Below are 19,618 nucleotides of genomic sequence, written 5' to 3' on the forward strand. Positions count from 1 at the left end.
GAAGGCAAAGAGGAGTCCCGTGCGCTCTCAAAAATAAGGAGGAGCTTGGTGGTCGTTTATTTTTCCCTGTGCCGCAGAATCCCGGCGGAGTCCCCAGACAAATAATTCAACGTCACCCCTGTCCCCGCCCCCACCTTCCCTCCTGGGCTCTGGAAGGTCCTGAGACCCCGCGGCTGAGCTTGGGACACCGCGACGGCGTGAGCCCATTGGTCACCTGGGCAAAGAGGTGAGCTGCTCCGCCAATCCATTCCCGGCAGGGGACGGACAGGACGCTCGGGGGATTAGGGGCTCGGCGCGGGAACGCAGCGAGTCCCGCAGCAGGAGGCAGCTGGGGCGAGTGCGCAGAGAGGACGCATCGGGGAGCGAGGGGCCATTAAAGCAAGCAGGAGCAAGTCATCTCTTCAGTGACTGATGCCAGGCAAGCGATGCAAAGATTAATTCAGTAGCTGGAGACTCTTACTGTGGGCATCTAAGACATATATGTCCAAAAATAGAGTAACTCCTGGGACCTGGGAGGAAAAAATGGAGTGATATTAATAGTTATATTTCAATGACAACTCTAGGGAGGTTTTAAAGGACACTGTTGAGGGAAGAGAAAGGAAATTTTAAAACTTCCACCTTGTCTTTTGTTTCTCTAACAATTATAATACAGGAACCCTTCTTTTGGCTTAATGTGGGCACACATGGGCTAGAGTTCACTGAAGCTGTGGACGCCCTCCAGGTCTCTCTCCAGAGTATCACTCCTAAGCTGCAAGCCAAAAGACTAAGCCATTTGCTCCTTTGGGGAGCAGAGAACTTTTCCTCACTCGGTTTTGGATACAGTTTTTCACTCACTGGTAAGATTTTCTATCTCTGCCTGGCTCAGGAGAGGATTCAGAACCAGGAAAGAAGAGCTCAGGTACTGTTAATTTCTATTTTGTTATATACATTTTTCAGGTTTAAATTTGTGGGAATGCACTGTCTTGTTCTTGTAGAGTTGTGATTCTTTTAAATAACTCTCATGTGGGCATAACCCAGAACGTCTGTTTTTCAGCTGAATGAATTACCTTTGTCCCACCATTTGTTTTTTTGCTTAAATAATGATGGAAGGTGAAAATGCTGTCTTCAATCATATGTTCACTTAAAATTTTTGTAATCAGATGGTTATAATGACAAAAGTCATGTGATTAATCCTATGTTAAATTTTAGTTTGGACTAAATTCTGATAATAATTCCACTATTTTTATGTATATGAAGACTAGCAATTCTGCATCTATTTTTAGCATTGTTTATGGCTAAAAGATAGTTGCTGGTATAATCCCAAAGAAACCATTCTATCCCAAGGAATGTTGATATTTATAAATTATGAAGGTCACTTTTCTTAGAAAAACACAATAAAAATTTTATTGCAATCCTTGTATATTCTGAATTTCAAGAGAAAATTAGGTTTGGATCCTTGAGCTTGCCCCACACATGGCTAATTTCATTTTTCCAAGAAGCTGAGCATATTTCTTCCCTTATGATGCTCCCTGACTCCCATGGCAGAAAGGAGGTGGAAGAGGAGGAGGTAGTGGAGGAGTTCGAGGAGGAGGGGGAGGAGGAGGGGGAGGAGGTGGGGGGAAGGAGGGGGAGGAGCTACTGTGGCTTGTGGTTATTACATGGCAGGGAAACGTGCAACGTGTCTTTTTTGGCAAGGACTAAAGGACATGTCTGAGATTTATTCACCCTTCCAGTGGAGTATTACAGCTCTTAAAAATGTTTTTGAAGAAGGTTTAATAAAGCAAAAAACAGACATTATACACTCAATGAATAAAGTGTGTTACAAATTTCGTTTGGTCACATATATACACACATATACACAGAAACATACACCACCTATGAAAGGCTGGAAGGAATACAGCAAAATGTTAATGTTTATATGTGGGTTGTAGGAATACAAGTAATTTTATTCTACTTATTTACAGCTTCCAAACTTTCTATGATGCACACGGATTAGTTTTATAATCAGTATTTTAAAAGTTGGTCTAAAAGAACTAATGGGTAAACAGGAAACTAGGCCTTCTGTATTTCCGTTGGCATAATACCTTCATTATGGTCTCTCTTTTTTCTTTTTACTGACTCTCTAAGTCATAGGCATTTTTGTTTTCACTAAGAAGTGAGAAGCTGTGAAGGAATTTTCACAGTAAATACTTCACTTGATCGCAAGGTTTTGCAAAGAGTAAGTTTTACCATACAAGTTGTGAATGAATGAAGTTAGCCACTTATGACCTTTCAGAAAGCTCTCCCAGATAACAGACTTTGAGTTTGTACTGGAATTTTGCTCAAACCATACCTAGAACCCTGAGGTGTAATTTTTTTTTTCCAGGATGAAGGCTAAAGGCAGAGGAATCACCTGCTTGCTGGTCTCTTTCTCCGTGACATGCCTGGTGGCCAGCCTTGGGGGCAATGCCTGTCCTCGTCGCTGTGCTTGCTATGTGCCCACTGAGGTGCACTGCACATTTCGGTACCTGACCTCCATCCCAAACAGCATCTCACCCAATGTGGAACGTATTAATTTAGGGTGCGTGGGGCCCCTTGTCTTGTGCCCTTCTCAAGCAGACATCACACTGATGCTTCATGCCCAAAATATCAAACAAAACTTGTGACTTTAGGAGATGAACCAAAATGGTATTTCTCTTCTGAAATAAGCACATGAAGATCTCAAGTTTGTGAGGGACAATAAGCAACATTTTCCTGGTAAGCTTTTACTAGGAGAAAGTTCTAGAACCTGAAATCACTCTTGATAGGATGAGAGGCCCAAGATTATAGAAGAACTTCATTCTGGCTACCTTTTTACTGGAAATTATCTTCTGTTAAGAATTAGAGTTGTGACCTATCAGGAGGCGATAATAGGACACTGGAAATGTCCTCCCATATATAAAAGATACATATGAAAAGTTGGTTAGACCCTTTAAGAAGGCCCTTGGACTTCTTTTCATGCAAAGTGACTTATTTAAAATTCTTATTTAAAATTTAAAATTCTTTAAAAAATATAAACCTAATTAAATCTGCTAAAAGGTGATTATATTTTAAAGGTTTGTGAAAAACTGTGGTGTGTGTGTACACATGTGCAGTCTGATTTAACATCATGTGTCTGATAATAGGAAAAACCTACTATATGCCAGGGATACAATAAGGAATAAGATGAATTATTTACGTCTAGAAGCTACAGTGAAAGGGAGAAAACAGATACACAATAAGTAGTAAGAACCTTCAAAGAGCATGCAAAGTTCCTTGGAACACTCACTAATGATAATAGGTAACACTGACTGTGCCCTTACCACCATCAGGCACTGAGCAGGGCACTCTCCACACATTCACTCACTTAATCCTCAGAACACCTTTTAAGTCGCTTCTATTATTTGCACTTTATAGATGAAGAAATGGAGGCTTAGAAAGATTGCTGATTTTACCCAGGGTTGACTCACTACCAAGGCCTAGGTTCATAATCCTAGCCAAATTTTTTGACCAAACTCTTTGGTTAAGAGTCCAGGTTTCTTTTTCTTTCTCTTCTCTTTTTTAAATATTTTATTTATTTATTTGACAGAGAGATCACAAGTAGGCAGAGAGGCAGGCAGAGAGAGAGGGGGAAGGAAACAGGCTCCCTGTTGAACAGAGAGGCCAATGTGGGACTCAATCCCAGGACCCTGGGATCATGACCTGAGCCAAAGGCAGAGGCTTAACCCACTGAGCCACCCAGGCACCCTGAGAGTCCAGGTTGCTCAACCTCTACTTTATAATGAGAAATTCTACCTGGGAAAGCAAGGTAGGGGGCATGTCCTCAAAGAAGGGGCTGGGCCTGACTGGGAGTCACAAGTAGAGAGAGGCGGAGCCAGCAGCATCCCAAGCTGAAGGAACAACGCATGTAGAAAGGGTGGAAATTGAGGAGGGATGTGGTATATCCTGGGCAGGGGAGTGTGGGTATGTAACCGGATGGGGAGTGGGTGGGCCTTCTGTGGCATCTGATGAATCTCAATATATGTCAAGCATTTGATTTTCTCCTTCGAGCACAGGTTATAAAAAGTGAGGTACTGGGGACCTGGGTGGCTCATTCCATTAAGATTCTGCCTTTGGCTCAGGTCATGATCCCAGGAGCCTGAGATCAAGCCCCACCTCAGGCTCCCTGCTCCGTGGGGAGCCTGCTTCTCCCTCTCCCTCTGCCCCCATCACATGCTCTCTCTCTCTTTCTCAAACAAAATAAAATATAAAAAGGGAGATATTGGGTTTTGTGTGTGGACATGTGTGTGTGCACTTTTGCTTTGACAGCTGAACCACAGCTGATAGGCGTAGCTTATACCTGTTGTTTTAATTTCAGGTACAACAGCTTGGTTAGATTGACAGAAACGGATTTTTCTGGCCTGAACAAATTGGAGTTGCTAATGCTGCACAGCAATGGCATTCATACAATCCCGGCTAAGACCTTCTCGGATCTGCAGGCCTTGCAGGTAAGACAGGGGACGGGGAAGGTGCAGGTTCAAGAGGCGAGATGACCATTCCAGTGGAACCCAAAAACCAACATTCTCTGCATTAGAGGGAGACATCAAGGAGGATGTCCGAGACTGATTTCTCTTTAAATGCAATAGTTTGTGGAAATTAGAATAAGATGAAAATTCTGAGGCATTTTCTCAGATCTGGGCTAATAGAAAAAAAAAAAATCAATACCCAGGGATTACTGCACCTTTAAAACTTAATGCAGAAAGGCTACTTCTAGTCCTGTTCATCTGGGACTTGTTTTAGACAGAAGTTAGCTTTGTACACGTAAATATACTTTTTAACTTTTTACTTTATTTATACCTTGTCTTGTTCAAAAAATTTTGAAAAGTTATGGGGACTTCTAAGAATACACCAAATATGACAAGAATTAATACTCTAGTAAGTGAGAAAGTAAAGATAAAACACATCTAGGGATAAGAGAAAAGGGGATTATGGGGGAAAATACATGGAAAGATCAGTATGTCTGATACATATGTAGGGCTTAAAGATTTTGAAAAGCTAACTCACAATTCAAGATGTCTATCAGATTTTTTAAATACATAAAAAAACTGTTCAAGAAAGACACAACCATATCTGATTTATTATTTTTTTAACTTTTTTTTATCAGTGTATATTTGACATATAATATTATGCTAGCTTCACGTGTACAATATAAGTGCTTCAACATTTATGTACATTAGGAAGTGATTACTATGATAAATCTAGCTACCATTGGTCATGGTACAAAGTTGTTACAGCATTGTTAACTGTATTTCCTATTCTGGACATCACATTCCTATGTCTCATTTATTTTATAGCTGTAAGCCTGTAACTTTCAATCGCCTTACTTTATTTTGCCCATCCCTTCCCCCACCCCCCAGCAACCATCAGACTGTTTTCTGTACCTATGAGTCTGTCTGTATCTTTTTTGTTTTTTGGAGTCCACAAATAAGTGAAATTTTATGGTACTTGCCTTTCTCTTATTTCATTTAGAATACTATCATTTCTTCCATCCATGTTGTCACAAATGGCAAGATTTTATTCTTTTTTATGACCAAATAATATTCATGTGTAGACACACATATACATATACACATATACATCTCTTTTATCTATCTATTGATGGACACTTAAGTAGCTTCCATATCTTGGCTATTGTAAATAATGCTGCAGTAAACATACGGGTGCATATATCTTTTTGAATTAGTGTACTCATTTTGTCCAGATAAGTATGCAGAAGTGGAATTTCTGGATTGTATGGTAGTTCTATTTTTAATTTCTTGAGGCATCTCCATACTGCTTTCCAGTTGCTGCACTTTTTGTATGCCCACCAACAGTGCACAAGAGCTCCCTATCCCTAACAACCTTACCAACAGCTGTTGTTTCCTGTGTTGTTAATTTTAGCCATTCCAACAGGTGTGAGGTGATCCCTCATTGTGGTTTGGATTTGCATTTCCCTGATAATAAGTGATGTTGAACATCTTTTCGTGTATCTGTTGGCCATCTGGATGTCTTCCCTGAAAGAGAATTGTTTTTTAATTGGATTATGTTTTTGAGGTGTTGAGTTTTGTGAGTTCTTTGTATGTTTTGGATACTAACGCTTACAAAATATGTCATTTGCAAATACCTTCTCCCATGCCATAAGTTTTGCCTTTTAGTTTTGTTGATGGTTTCTTCATTGTGAAGAACCTTTTTATCGTGATGTAGTCCCAAGTCCTCATTTTGGCTTTTGTTTCCTTTACTCAGGGGACATACCTACAAAAAAGTGCTAGGGCTGATGTCAGAAGAAATTCCTGCCTCTGCTCTCTTCTAGGATTTTTATGGTTTCAGGTCTCTCATTTAGGTCTTTAATCCATTTTGAATTTATTTTTGTCTATGGTATAAGAAAGTCATCCAGTTTCATTCTTTTGCCTGTGACTGTCCAGTTTTCCCAACCTCATTTGTTGAAGAGACTGTCCTTTTCCCACTGGATATTCTTTGCTGCTTTGTGGAAGATTAATTGACCATGTAACTTGGGCTTATTTCCAGGTCTTCTATTCTGTTCTGTTGATCTTTGTGTCTGTTTTTTGTGCCAGTACCATACTGTTTTGATTGCTATAGCTTTATAATATTACTTGAAGTTCAGAATTCCAGTGGCTCCAGCTTTGCTTTTCATTTTCAAGACTACTTTCGCTATTTGGGGTCTGTTGTGGTTCTACTCAAATTTTAGGATTGTTTGTTCTAACTCTGTGAAAAATGTTGTTGGTATGTTGATAAGGATTGCATTAAATGTATAGATTGCTTTGGGGAGTATGGTTATTCTAATAACATTTGTTCTTCCAAACCCTGAACATGAAATGTCATTCCACTTCTTTGTGTCCTCTTCCATTTCTTCATTAATGTTTTACAATTTTCAGAGTATAGGCCTTTCAGTTCTTTGGTTAGGCTTATTCCTACCTATCTTATTGTTTTTGGTGTAATTGTAAAAGGGATTGTTTTCTTAATTTCTCTTCTGCTTTATTATGGGTGTAGAGTAACGCAACAGATTCCTGTGTACTGATTTTATATCCTGTGACTTTACTGAATTCATTTATCAGTTTTAACAGTTTTGGTGGAGTCTTTCAGGTTCTTTCTATGTAGAATGATGTCATCTGAAAATAGTAAACATTTCACTTCACTTACCAATTTGGATGCCTTTTATTTCTTTTTGTTGTCTGACTGCAACAGTCAGTCAGTGGCTGAGACTTCCAGTACTGTGTTGTATAAAATATTGAGACTGAACATCCATGTCTTGTTCCTGACCTTAGGGAAAGGGCTGTCCATTTTTGCCCACTAAGGATAAAGTCGGTTATGGGTTTTCATATATGGCCTAATTACATTTAAGTATGTTCCCTCCAAAACTACTTTGTAGAGGGTTTTTATCATGAATGCATGTTGTACTTTGTCAAATGCTTTTTCGCATCTATTGAAATGACCATATGGTCTTATCCTTTCTCCTGATGATATAATGTATCATGTTGATAGATTTGCAAATATTGAACCACTCTTGAAACCCAGGAGTAAATCCTACTGGATCAGTGTGAGTGATTTTTTTAGTGTATTGTTGGATTTGATTTGCTAGTGTTTTGTTGAGGATTTATGCATCTGTGTTCATCAGAGATACTGGTCTCTAGTTCTCTTTTTTTGTGATGTCTTTATCTGGTTTTAGTATCAGGGTAATGCTGGCCCCATATAAGGAATTTGGAAGTTTTCCTACTTTTTCTAGTTTTTGGAGTAGTTTGAAAACAGTAGGTATTAACCCTTCATTAAATGTTTGGTAGAATTCACCTGTGAAGCTATCTATTTGGTCCTGAACTTCTGTTTGTTGGGAGCTTTTAGATTACTGATTCAATTTCTTTGCTGGTTATTGATCTGTTCAAGTTTCCTGTGTCTTCCTGTTTCAGTTTTGGTAGGTTCTATGTTTCTGGGAATTGATCCATTTCTTCTGAGTTGTCTAATTTGTTGGCATATAGTTTTTCTTAATATTCTCTAATAATTGTTTGTATTTCTGTGGTATTGGTGCTTATTTTCTCCTCTCTTATCTGTGATTTTATTTATTTGGGTCCTTTCTCTTTTCTTTTTAATAAGTCTGGCTAGAGGTTTATCAGTTTTATTGATTTTTTGCAAAGAAGCAGCTCCTGGTTTTGTGGTATCTGTACTACTGTTTTTTAGTTCCTATATCATTTATTTCTGTTCTAATCTTTGTTATTTCCTTTCTACGGCTGGTTTTCAGTTTTGCTTGTTGTCCTTTTTGTAGCTCCTTTAGTTGTAAGATTAGGTTGTTTATATGAGATTTTTATTCTTGAGTTATGACTGTATTGCTATAAACTTTCTTCTCAGAACTGTGTTTGCTACATCCCAAAGGTTTTAGGCCATTGTGTTTTCACTTTCATTTGTTTCCATGTACTTATTTATTTCTTGATTTCCTGACCCACTCATTGTTCAGTAGCATGTTATTTGACCTCCATGTATTTGTGCTCATCCCAGATTTTTTCTTGTGGTTGACCTCTAGTTTCATAGGGTTGTGGCCAGAAAAGGTACATGGTATGATTCAGTCTTTTTGTATTTGTTGAGGCTGATTTTGTGGCCTGATACATATTCTGTTTTGGAGAATCTTTCATGTGCATTTGAAAAGAATTTGTATTCTGCTATTGAAGGAGGAGAATGTTCTAAATATATCTGTTAAGTCCATCTGGTCCAGTGTGTCATTCAAAGCCACTGTTTCCTTGTTGATTTTCTGTTTAGATCATCTGTCCATTGATGTAAATGCAGTGTTAAAGTACCTATTATTACTGTATTGTTTTGGATCCATTCCTTCATTATTAACTGTTTTATGTATTTGGGTGCTCGCATGTTGGGTGCATAAATATTTACAATTGTTAGATGTCCATTTTGGATTGTTGCCATTATTATTATATAGGATTCTTCTCTGTCTCTTGTTACAGTCTTTTTAAAGATTTTATTTATTTATTTGACAGAGAGAGACACAGTGAGAGAGGGAATACAAGCAGAGGGAGTGGGAGAGGAAGAAGCAGGAAACCCGATGTGGGGCTCGATCCCAGGACTCTGGGATCGTGACCTGAGCCAAAGGCAGATGCTTAATGACTAAGCCACCCAGGTGCCCCTACAGTCTTTGTTTTAAAGCCTATTTTGTCTGATATAAGTATTGCTACTCCAGATTTCTTTTTTTTTTTTTAAAGATTTTCATTACTTATTTACAGAGAGTGAGAGAGCACAAGCAGGGAGAGCAGGCGAGGGAGAAACAGGCGGTCCATGGAGCAGGGAACCTGATATAGGGTTTGATCCCAGGACCCCAGGATCATAACCTGAGCCAACAGCAGACACTTAACAACTGAGCCACCCAGGGGCCCCTCCAGATTTCTTTTGACAGTCATTTGCATGATTAATGGTCTTCATCCCCTCACTTGCAATCTGCAGCTATTTTTAGGTCTAAAATGAGTCTCTTGTAAGTGGCATATACTGGGTCTTTTTTTCTTTTTTTAATCTATTCTGTCACCCAGTATCTTCTGATTAGTGCTCAGTCCATTTACATTAAAATAATTATTGAGAGATATGTATTTATTGCCATTTTATTACTTGTTATGTGGTTGTTTCTGAAAATTTTCTCTAATCCTTTCTTTCATGATTTGCTCGTTTTCTTTAGTGAGATTTTTGGATTTCTTTCTTTTTTTTATTTTTTTTTTATTTTTTTTTATTTTTTAAAGATTTTGTTTATTTATTTGTCAGAGAGAGAGAGAGAGAGCAAGCACAGGCAGACAGAGTGGCAGGCAGAGGCAGAGGGAGAAGCAGGCTCCCTGCCGAGCAAGGAGCCCGATGCGGGACTCGATCCCAGGACGCTGGGATCATGACCTGAGCCGAAGGCAGCTGCTCAACCAACTGAGCCACCCAGGCGTCCCTGGATTTCTTTCTATTGATTCTTTGCTTATGTATGTATTAGTGGTATTTTGATTTGTGATTACTATTAGATTTGTATATAACATATTCTACATATAGTAGTCTGTATTAAGTTGGTGATCTTTTAAGTCTGAACCCATTCTTTATTCCTCTGGTTCCCGTGTTTTAGGTATATGATAGCATACTTTATAGCCTTTTATTTTGTGAGTTCTTTGACTGGTTTTTAATATAAATATTCATTTTTACTGCATTTTTGCTTCCTACCTTCATACTGTCATTTTTGGTCTTTCCTTTCCACTCAAAGCATTCCCTTTAATATTTCTTGCAAAACTAGTTTAATGTTCATGAACTTCTTTAGTTTTTGTTGGGGAAACTATCTCTCCTTCTATTATGAAAGATAGCCTTGCTGGACAGAGCATTCTTGACTACAGGTTTTTCCTATTCAGCACTTTGAATACATGCTACTCCTTTCTAGCTTAGAAGGTTTCTGCTTAAAAATCTGCTGATAGCCTTATTGCGGGGGGGGTGGGGGGCTTTGTATGTAACTGTCTTCTTTTGCTGCTTTTAAATTTTTTTATCAATATATTTTTCCATTTTAATAAAAGTACATCTTTGTGTGGATTTGCTCTTGTTGATTTAGTTGGGGGTTCTCTGTGCTTCCTAGGTCTGGATATCTGTTTCCTTCCTGAGATTAGGGAAGTTTTGAGCTATTATTTCTTTAAATAAACTCTCTGCCCTCATTTCTCTATTCTTCTTCTGGGACTCTTATAATACAAATGTTATTACATTTGATGGAGTCACTGAGTTCCCTAAGTTTATTTTTGTTTTGCATAATTCTTGTTACTCTCTTTTGTTTAGCTCAATTACTTCCTATTACTCTGTCTTCTAGGTCATTAATTTGTTCCTCTGCTTCTTCCAGTGTGCTGTTCATTCTATCAAGTGTGTTTCTCATTTTGTTTACTGAGTCCTTTCTCTGTGCTATGTTATTCCTTATCTCTGTGTTAATGGTGTCACTGATGTCCTCCACCTTTTTCTTCAGTGCAGTGAGAATCCTTATGAACATTGCTTTAAATTCTCCATCAGGCATGTTACTTGTATCTGTTTTACTTAGAACTCTGGCAGTGTCCGTGTCCTGTTATTTCATTTGGGACAAATTCCTTTTTCTTTTAATGTTGTCTAAGTCTCTGTGCCTGTTTCTCTGTGTTAAGAAAGTCAGCTATATCTCCTGTCATTGAGGGTAATGGCTTTACGAAGAAGAGTTCCTGTAGTGCACTGCAATGTAGTGCCACCTGTCTCCCAGGGCCTGGACTTGCCAGGATTATCTCCAGTGTGTACTGCATGAGCTCTGCTATTGAATCATGGCTGCTTTATCCTTCAGGCCAGTTGACTGCAGAGGCTCTCTGTCTGTTATTGGCAGTGTTTGGTCCCTGGCCTAAATGTGGTGTGTTTTAGGGGCATCTGGGTGGCTCAGTGGGTTAAAGCCTCTGCCTTTGGCTCAGGTCATGATCCCAGGGTCCTGGGATCAAGCCCTGCGTCGGGCTCTCTGCTCAGTGGGGAGCCTGCTTCCACCTCTCTCTCTCTGCCTGCCTCTCAGCCTGCTTGTGGTCTCTGTCAGATAAATAAATAAAATCTTCTAAAAAAAAATGTGGTGTGGGGGCGCCTGGGTGGCTCAGTGGGTTAAGCTGCTGCCTTCGGCTCAGGTCATGATCTCAGAGTCCTGGGATCGAGCCCCGCATCGGGCTCTCTGCTCTCTAGGGGAGCCTGCTTCCTCCTCTCTCTCTGCCTGCCTCTCTGCCTGCTTGTGATCTGTCAAATAAATAAATAAAATCTTAAAAAAAAAATGTGGTGTGTTTTAAATAAGTGTGCTCTGTTTTGCTTGTGAAATGAGACCTGTTGCCACTGCCACCAGAACTGAATGTACACAAAACTCTCAGGTCAACAGACATGGTGTTAGCATGGGTTTGGGCTGATCTTCTAAGGGAGGCAGCCTACTGCACTGGGACAGAGGCAAGCTTGACTGGGAAGGGCAGTTCTGGAGCTCAGGTAGGTGGGGCTTGGTGTAAGCAAGTTAGGTAGTGAGTTTTGGTGCTTCACTGGCTCTTGGCCCTGTGCTTATACTGAGGTGCAGGGAAGGGAAAGAGAGCCTGCCAGTTCCTTTGTTCCTGGAGGAGTCTCTCTGAACAGTGCACTTCTAGGATATGCACCTGTAGTTGCTCCCCAAGCATCTTCAGATCGCTGTTTCTACGGCATATGTCTGCAGGCTCTTTGCCCTGCCTTCTTAACAAGTGAAGCCTCAGTGCCCTCCAATCTCTCCCAGAGCTGAGCATAACAACCCTTAAAACTCCAGGTTTAAAGCCCTGCTGTTTGCAAGAACTCACAAAATTCCGGCCCTTTCACTTTGCAGGCCAATTGCTATGGCATTTATTTTCCCCATGCATCCCCTTGTGTGTTAGTCTGTCTTTTGCCCTTCTCCATGACTGCAGCTCCCCACCACAGCAGCCACAATCCATTTCTCTCCCAAGCTGCATCTCTCTACTTTCTACCTTTAGTTGTAGAGTTTGTTCTTCCAGTCTTCAGATGAATTTCTGGGGGTTTTAAGATGATTTTATAGTTATCAAGTTGTATGTGTGGATGAGGAGAGCCTAGGGTCCTCCTACTCCACTGCCATCTCCCTCTCACACTTAAATAAATTAAAAATTTTTAAGAGGATATACTATATCAGGGAGATTATAACTATAAGCAAGATCATTTCCAATGTTTCAAGTGCACTTCTGAGCCATGGTCCGCAGGACTCAAACGAATCAAAATCAAGTAGTTCAAATAACCCCCACTGAAGGAGTTTCCTTTTTATGCCAAATGGCCTAGTCAGTGATTTTATGTAACTAAGTTTCAACTTTCCCCAGCATTGTTCATTTAGATGGAGCTGGTGGTGTTGGCCATAGCACAAACATCTCCTTGCTCAGCTGAAAGATCGACAAGGGCTATCCTATCACCAAGAACTATGTGGGCCAGAGAGCCTAAGAATCTTTGTTGGGCAGGTCATAGTGATGGGATCTGCAATATCTTCGGTAGTTAAAAAGAAGTTCCTGATCATTTCTTTATTTGTTTTCACTCCTAACCGGCAAGTATGGCCCCGAATCATGAATGCCTCCTGGTAGGTCTTTTCTAACTCAGTGATATAAATACAGGAGAGCTGATTGATGAAGTATCTTAGTTGTCTATGGACTGTTAGGGGCACAGATAACCTAGAAGGCATTGCCCAGTTGTGTGCCAGCCATCTAGACATTTTTAGGCTCAAGAAGAATTATAACCATCACAGACAAAGACAAATCCTATTGGCACACAGACCATTACCATTAGGGACGTATTATTAATGGATTTGTTCACAAGGACTGCTGCATTTACTGGTTCAAGCCAAGGGCCAGTCGGGTTTTTCAATGCATATAAGAAGAGAAACCCTAAACCTGAAATAGAGTGTTGTTCTAAATGTCTTGCAAAGATGGGTGCTGCTGGTAAGTTCTCTTGGTGAGAACAGAGATCATCTAGATAATCATGGGAATATGGGGGTGCAAATGTACTAAGGTTAACACAGGTATTTGTGTTTGATGGGCAAGTACAGTATTTGCTGGAGAAAGGTAAAAAGGCACTGGATATTCTGGACATGAAAGTTGAACTTGGTAAGAGGTTTCTAAGGGGGTAGGAGGGGCTGATGATTGTATTGGATGTAGAAGAACTGCCTATAAGGAGAACCAGGAGACCTCTAGCATGATGGACAGATAAAAATCTTTGACAAAACCAGCAGTCTGAAAGGTTACTGCCCTTAGCAATGGCCTGGGAGATATGGATGATAGCATTATCTTTCCAGGAAAGCCAGAGTGAAGACAAGAAGGAGGAGGAGAAGGGTTTCTTGTTAAAGTATGAGATTTTGATCTGTCATTTGGGGCAGAAGCCATCTACCTCAATGTCAGCTACCTCTCTTCCTTATCAGTTTGATTCAGAGGTCTCCAGCCACTATACAGGACCAGATGTCAGGTGGAGCTTTCTTTAGCTGTGAGTAAGATGTACATCCAATCCCATGTAGTTTTGCAGCAATGCCAGGTCAGAAGCACTTGATAAGGTCCTTTTCAGTGAAGCTTGAGAACTATCTTCTGATAATGTTTCCAAAATAATCACCAGACTCCAATATGGCACTAACATCCAAAATTTTAGTTTTTCTGTAACAACAAGCCAAAAATAGATAAACCTGTTTAGTAGTTAATGTTTCATTTTTTTTTAATCTTATCAGGAAGTTATCTAGATATTTAGTGAGTTTACCCTCACTCATCACTTAGCAAAACTTTAAGTTTTCAAAGTACCAAAAAGATTTGGAAAACTTTTAAAACTTTTTGTCTCTTCTATTTGTACTTGACAATTGTATCTAGATTACCCATGAAAAGTTCATGAGACATCAAAGAATATCAACCGTTATTTTAAGTAGTTTTTACTGAAACACACAAGAGATATAACATGAATTAAGTAAATTCAACAGAATAAAAGTGAAGATTATCTGTATTATATTCAAAGTTTAATAACTCTATAAAGATATGCCTGTTTTAATTAAGCCAACAAACTTAAACTTGATCATCCCAGATCAAGTGAATTTGAAAAACATTTGAATTAGTTTCTATTATATTTGACAATATAATTCATATAAACATTTAATTTTCTTTAAGTCAATTCAGCAGAGCTCTTGTACACATTAATTTTAGCAATACCATCTGGAGGTAGAAAATACCACATATCTACAACACACATATATGACACACATGAACACAGAAACAGATGTAGAGAAGTTACACCTTCTGTTTTTAAATTACTGCCATGGAACAGGTACAAAACTCATTCATTACAAAGGTTTAATCTAAATTTATTTCTCTAGTAGATGGAATGAGTTAAACTTATTTGATAATAAAGTTATTAAATCTTTTCAAATATCTTGCCCAGTGTCATCTGGAACAAATAGTAAATATTTCTGGCAGTGTTAAACTCCTGAGCTTTTGTCAAAGACGGTGTAAAGGATGCTATCTTCACAAGATTGAGAGTCTCTCCCAAAGATAGACAAAGAACTAACAACCTATGTTTTCCAGACAATCAGAAAGCCAAGCCAAGTTCTTAGGATACAAATAAAAAAAGGACAAGGATGGGCCAATGTGAAATTTTGTTTCTCTTGACTGGGCTCAGAAAGTAATCGATTTACAAAAACTCTTGAGAATCCTTTCTAGGTTTAAGACATTCTTTAACTATGCCCTTTGATCAAGGAGTGAACAATAATCTGAAAAGAATTGCCTATATCCTTGGATGGTCTTATTTTAAAAAGGTAACTGTTTAATAGTCTCTTCAGAATGGATATATCAGTATTACAGTCTTTCAGGTACATTTTCTCTCTCTCTTTTTTTAAGATTTATTTGAGATACAGAGTGAGCAGGGGGAGGGGCAGAGGAAGAGGGCAAGCAGACTCCCCATTGAGCAGGGAGTCAGATGCAGGGCTTGATCCTAGGACCCTGAGATCATGACTTGAGCTGAAGGCAGACACTCAACTGATTCAGCCACCAAGGCATCCTCTCTTTAACTTCTCATTAACATTTTGCAATGAATCTTTCAATGAAAATGTTTTGGAATTTTGAAATCTTTTGGAGGCTTCCAAATGCCAGTTGAAATAGGCATCCCTTTCTGTTTATTTGGGTACCCTTGCTTCCAAGTGCACTTCATAAATTACGTACAATTGGAACATTAATTGGAACATTCCCCTAATGACCAGTGTTCTGATGGCTGTATAGTATTCCATTATATATATATACCACATCTTCTTTATCCATTCATCTGTTGATGGACATCTAGGTTCTTTCCATAGTTTGGCTATTGTGGAATTAAGAAGAAAAATTCCATTACTTTTTATTTTTCAAGTATTATATATTATTACAATTTTTAATATATTTTTAATTCAGTATAATTAATATGCAGTATTACATTTCAGGTGTATAATATAGTGATTGAACAATTCTATACATTACTCAGTGTTCATCATAAGTGTATTCTTAATCCCCTTCACCTTTTTCACCCATCCCTACCCCCCAACCTCCACAATGATAACCATCAGTTTTCTATATTTAAGAGTTTGTTTTAGGTTTGTCTTTTTTTCTTTGGTTTCTTAAGTGCCATGTGTGAGTGAAATTGTATGGTATTTGCTTTCTCTGCCTAATTTCACTTTGTGTGTGTGATATATAAATATCTCCATTCATTTAGTGATAGAAACCTGGGTTGTTCCCATATCTTGGCTATTGTAAATAGTGCTGCAATAAACTTAGGGGGATGCATATATGGTTTTGAGTTAGTGTTTTTGTATTTTGGGGGGTAAATACTCAGTAGTGCAATTACTGGAACATAGCGTAGTTTTACTTTAAATTTTTTTCAGGAACTTCTATGTTTTCCACAGTGGCTGCACCACTTTTTCCCACTGACAGTACACAAGAATGCCTTTTTTCCCACATCCTTGCCAACACGTGTTATTTGTTGTGGTTTTGATGGTAGCCATTCCTGGCAGTTGTGAAGTGATACCTCATTGTGGTTTTGATTTGCATTTCCCTGATGAGTGATGTTGAGCATCTTTTCATGTGTCTATTGGCCATTTTTATGTCTTTTTTGGAGAAATGTCCTCTGCCCATTTTTAATTGGATTATTTTGGGGGGGGGTGCTGAGTTATAGAAGTTCTTTATATTTATTTGGATATTAACTATTTATCAGATATGTCATTTGTAAGCATCTTCTCCCATTCTGTAGGTTGTCTTTTAGTTTTGTTGATAGTTTACTTTGCTGTGCAGAAGCTCCTTATTTTGATATAGTCCCAATAATTCATCTTTGCTTTTGTTTCCTTTGCCTCAGGAGACATATCTAGAAAAATGTTGTTATGGTTAATGTCAGAGAAATTACTGCCTGTGCTCTCTTCTAGTTTTGTTACAGTCCCAGGTCTCATTTAGGTCTTTAATTCATTTTGAGTTTGTTTTTATATATGGTATAATTAAATGGTCCAGTTTTCCCAACACCATTTGTTGAAAAGACTTTTTACCTTATATATTCTTGCCTCCTTTGTCATAGAATAATTGACCATATAAACATGGGTTTATTTCTGGGCTATTTTGTTCTGTTGATCTATGTGTCTACTTTTTTATGCCAGTACCATATTGTTTTGATTACAATTTTATAGTATATCTTGAAATCTGGGATTATTATACCTCCAGTTTTGTTCTTTTTCAAGATTGCTTTGCCTACTCAGGGTCTTCTGTGGTTCCATTCAAATTACAGAATTATATGTTATAGTTCTGTGGAAAATGCTGTTAGTATTTTGATAAGGACTGTATTAAATTTATAGGTTGCTTTGGGTAGTATAGGCATCTTAACAATATTTTTTCTTCCAACCCATAAGCATGGAGTATCTTTCCATTTCTTTGTGTCCCCTTCAATTTCTTTTATTGGTCTTTTGTAGTTTCTAGAGTACAGGTCTTTCACTTCCTTGGTTAGGTTTATGTGTAGGTATTTTGTTATTTTAAGTGCAGTTATAAATCGGATTGTTGTCTTAATTTCTCTTTCTGCTACTTCATTATCAGTGTATAGAAATGCAACAGATTCCATATGTGAATTTTGTAACCCACAGCTTTATGGAATTTACTTATCATGACATCTGCAAATAGTGAAAATTTCACTTCTGCCTTACCAATTTGGATGCCTTTTATTTCTTGTCTGATTGCTGTGGCTAGGATTTCTAGTACTATGTTGAATAAAAGTCGTGAGAGTGGACATCCTTGTCCTGTTCCTGATCTAGGGGAAAACCTGTTTTTCCCCATTAAGCATGGTGTTAGCTTTGGGTTTTTCATAGGTGGCCTTTTTATGTTGAGGGTTTTTGTCAAGAATGGATGTTGTACTTTGTCAATGCTTTTTCTATATCTATTGAAATAATCATATAGTTTTTGTCCTTTCTCTTGTTGATGTCATGTATCAGGTTACTTGACCAGCAAATATTGAACTAGACTTGTATCCCAGGAATAAATCTCACTTGATCATGGCTAATTTTTTTTAAACTGTATTGTTGGATTCAGTTTGCCAATAATTTGTTGAGGATATTTTGCATCTATGTTCATTAGAGTATTGGCTTATAGTTCTACTTTTTGTAGTTTATCTATCTGGTTTTGGGATAAGGCCTCATAGAATGAATTTGGAAGCTTTCCTTTCTCTTCTATTTTTTGAAATAGTTTGAGCAGAATAGGTATTAACTCCTCTTTGTTTTTGGTAAAGTTAAACTGTGAAGCCATCTGGTCCTAGACTTCAATTTATTTGGATTTTTTTGATTACTAATTCAATCTCATTGCTAATGGCAATAAAACAGATTAATCAGTCTTTTCAAATTTTCTCTTTCTGGGAGTACTGGGAGGTTAAATGTTTCTAGGAATCCTCCATTTTTTTCTAGGTTGTCCAATTTGTTGGCAAAAAAATTTTCATACTCATAATCTTTTATATTTCTATGGTAGTGTTTCTCCTTTTTCATTTCTGATTTTATTTGAATCCCTTTTTTTTTTTTAGTCCAGCTAAAGCTTTAATTTTGTCGATCTTTTCAAAGAAGTGGCTCCTGGTTTCATTTATCTGTTCTAGTTAATGGTTCTTTTTGTTTTTTAAGTTTCTATTTCATTTATTTCTGCTCAAATCTTTATTATTTCCTTCCTTTTGTCTATTGATTCAGAGTTTAGATCTTCTTTTTCTAGCTCCTTTAGTTGTAATGTTAGATTATTTAAGATTTTTCTTGTTTCTTGAGGTAGGCCTGTATTGCTATAATTTTTTTCTCTTAGAACAGCTTTTGCTTCATCCCAAAGATTTTGGGCTATTGTGTTTCATTTTCATTTATGTCCATGTATTTTTTTATTTCTCTTTGATTTCTTGGTTGACCCATTCTTTGTTGAGTAGCATGTTCTTTAAACTCCGTGAATTCGTGTTCTTTCCAGACGTTTTCCTTACAATTGATTTCTAGTTTCATAGTGCTGTAGTTAGAAAAGATGCATGGTATTACTTCAGTCTTTTTTGAGACTTGTTTTGTGGCCTATTGTGATCTTCTCTGGAGAATATTCCATGCATACTTGAAAAGATTATGTGTTCCACTCTTTTTGAATGGAATATTCTGAATTTATCTGTTGGATCCATCTGGCCCAATGTGTCATTCAAAGCCACTGTTCCTTTGTTGATTTTCTCTTCGGATGATCTATCTATTGATGTAAACGGAGTCCTAAAGTCCCCTACAATGATTGTATTACTATTGATGACTTCCTTTATGTTTGTTATTAGCTGCTTTATGAATTTGATTGCTCCGATGTTGGGTGCATAAATATTTAGCATTATTGAATTTTCTTCCTGGATTGTTCTTTTTATGATTACATAGTGTCTTGTTAGTACTAACAAGTAACTCTCTTGTTAGTTTTTGTCTTAGTCTATTTTATCTATATAAGTATTGCCACCTTCACTTTCTTTTCCATTTTCATGATTAAGGTTTTCCCAAACCCTTCATTTTCAAACTGCATGTATTTTAAGTCTGAAATAAGTCTCTGTAGGCAGCATATAGTTGGGTGTTGCTTTTTTTATCCATCCTGTCACCCTGTCTTCTGATTAGAGCATTTAG

The 19,618-nt window shown here is 38.0% G+C and overlaps 1 protein-coding gene across 1 annotated transcript in view; it reads left to right on the plus strand.

Annotated features, from left to right (window-relative positions):
• The first annotated feature begins 843 nt into the window (after positions 1 to 843).
• Positions 844 to 19,618, plus strand: part of LOC111151980 (immunoglobulin superfamily member 10) — a 46,829-nt gene continuing 28,054 nt past the window's right edge. The window contains exons 1-3 of the mRNA XM_022510238.1: positions 844 to 898; positions 2,345 to 2,539; positions 4,334 to 4,463. Of these exons, the coding sequence (XP_022365946.1) occupies positions 2,346 to 2,539; positions 4,334 to 4,463 (324 nt within the window). The 5' untranslated portion in view covers positions 844 to 898; position 2,345. The remainder of the gene's footprint in view (positions 899 to 2,344; positions 2,540 to 4,333; positions 4,464 to 19,618) is intronic.

Source organism: Enhydra lutris, unplaced genomic scaffold (genome assembly GCF_002288905.1).
Source record: "Enhydra lutris kenyoni isolate GAN:26980312 unplaced genomic scaffold, ASM228890v2 scaffoldscaffold2, whole genome shotgun sequence".
NCBI classification, from domain to species: domain Eukaryota; kingdom Metazoa; phylum Chordata; class Mammalia; order Carnivora; family Mustelidae; genus Enhydra; species Enhydra lutris.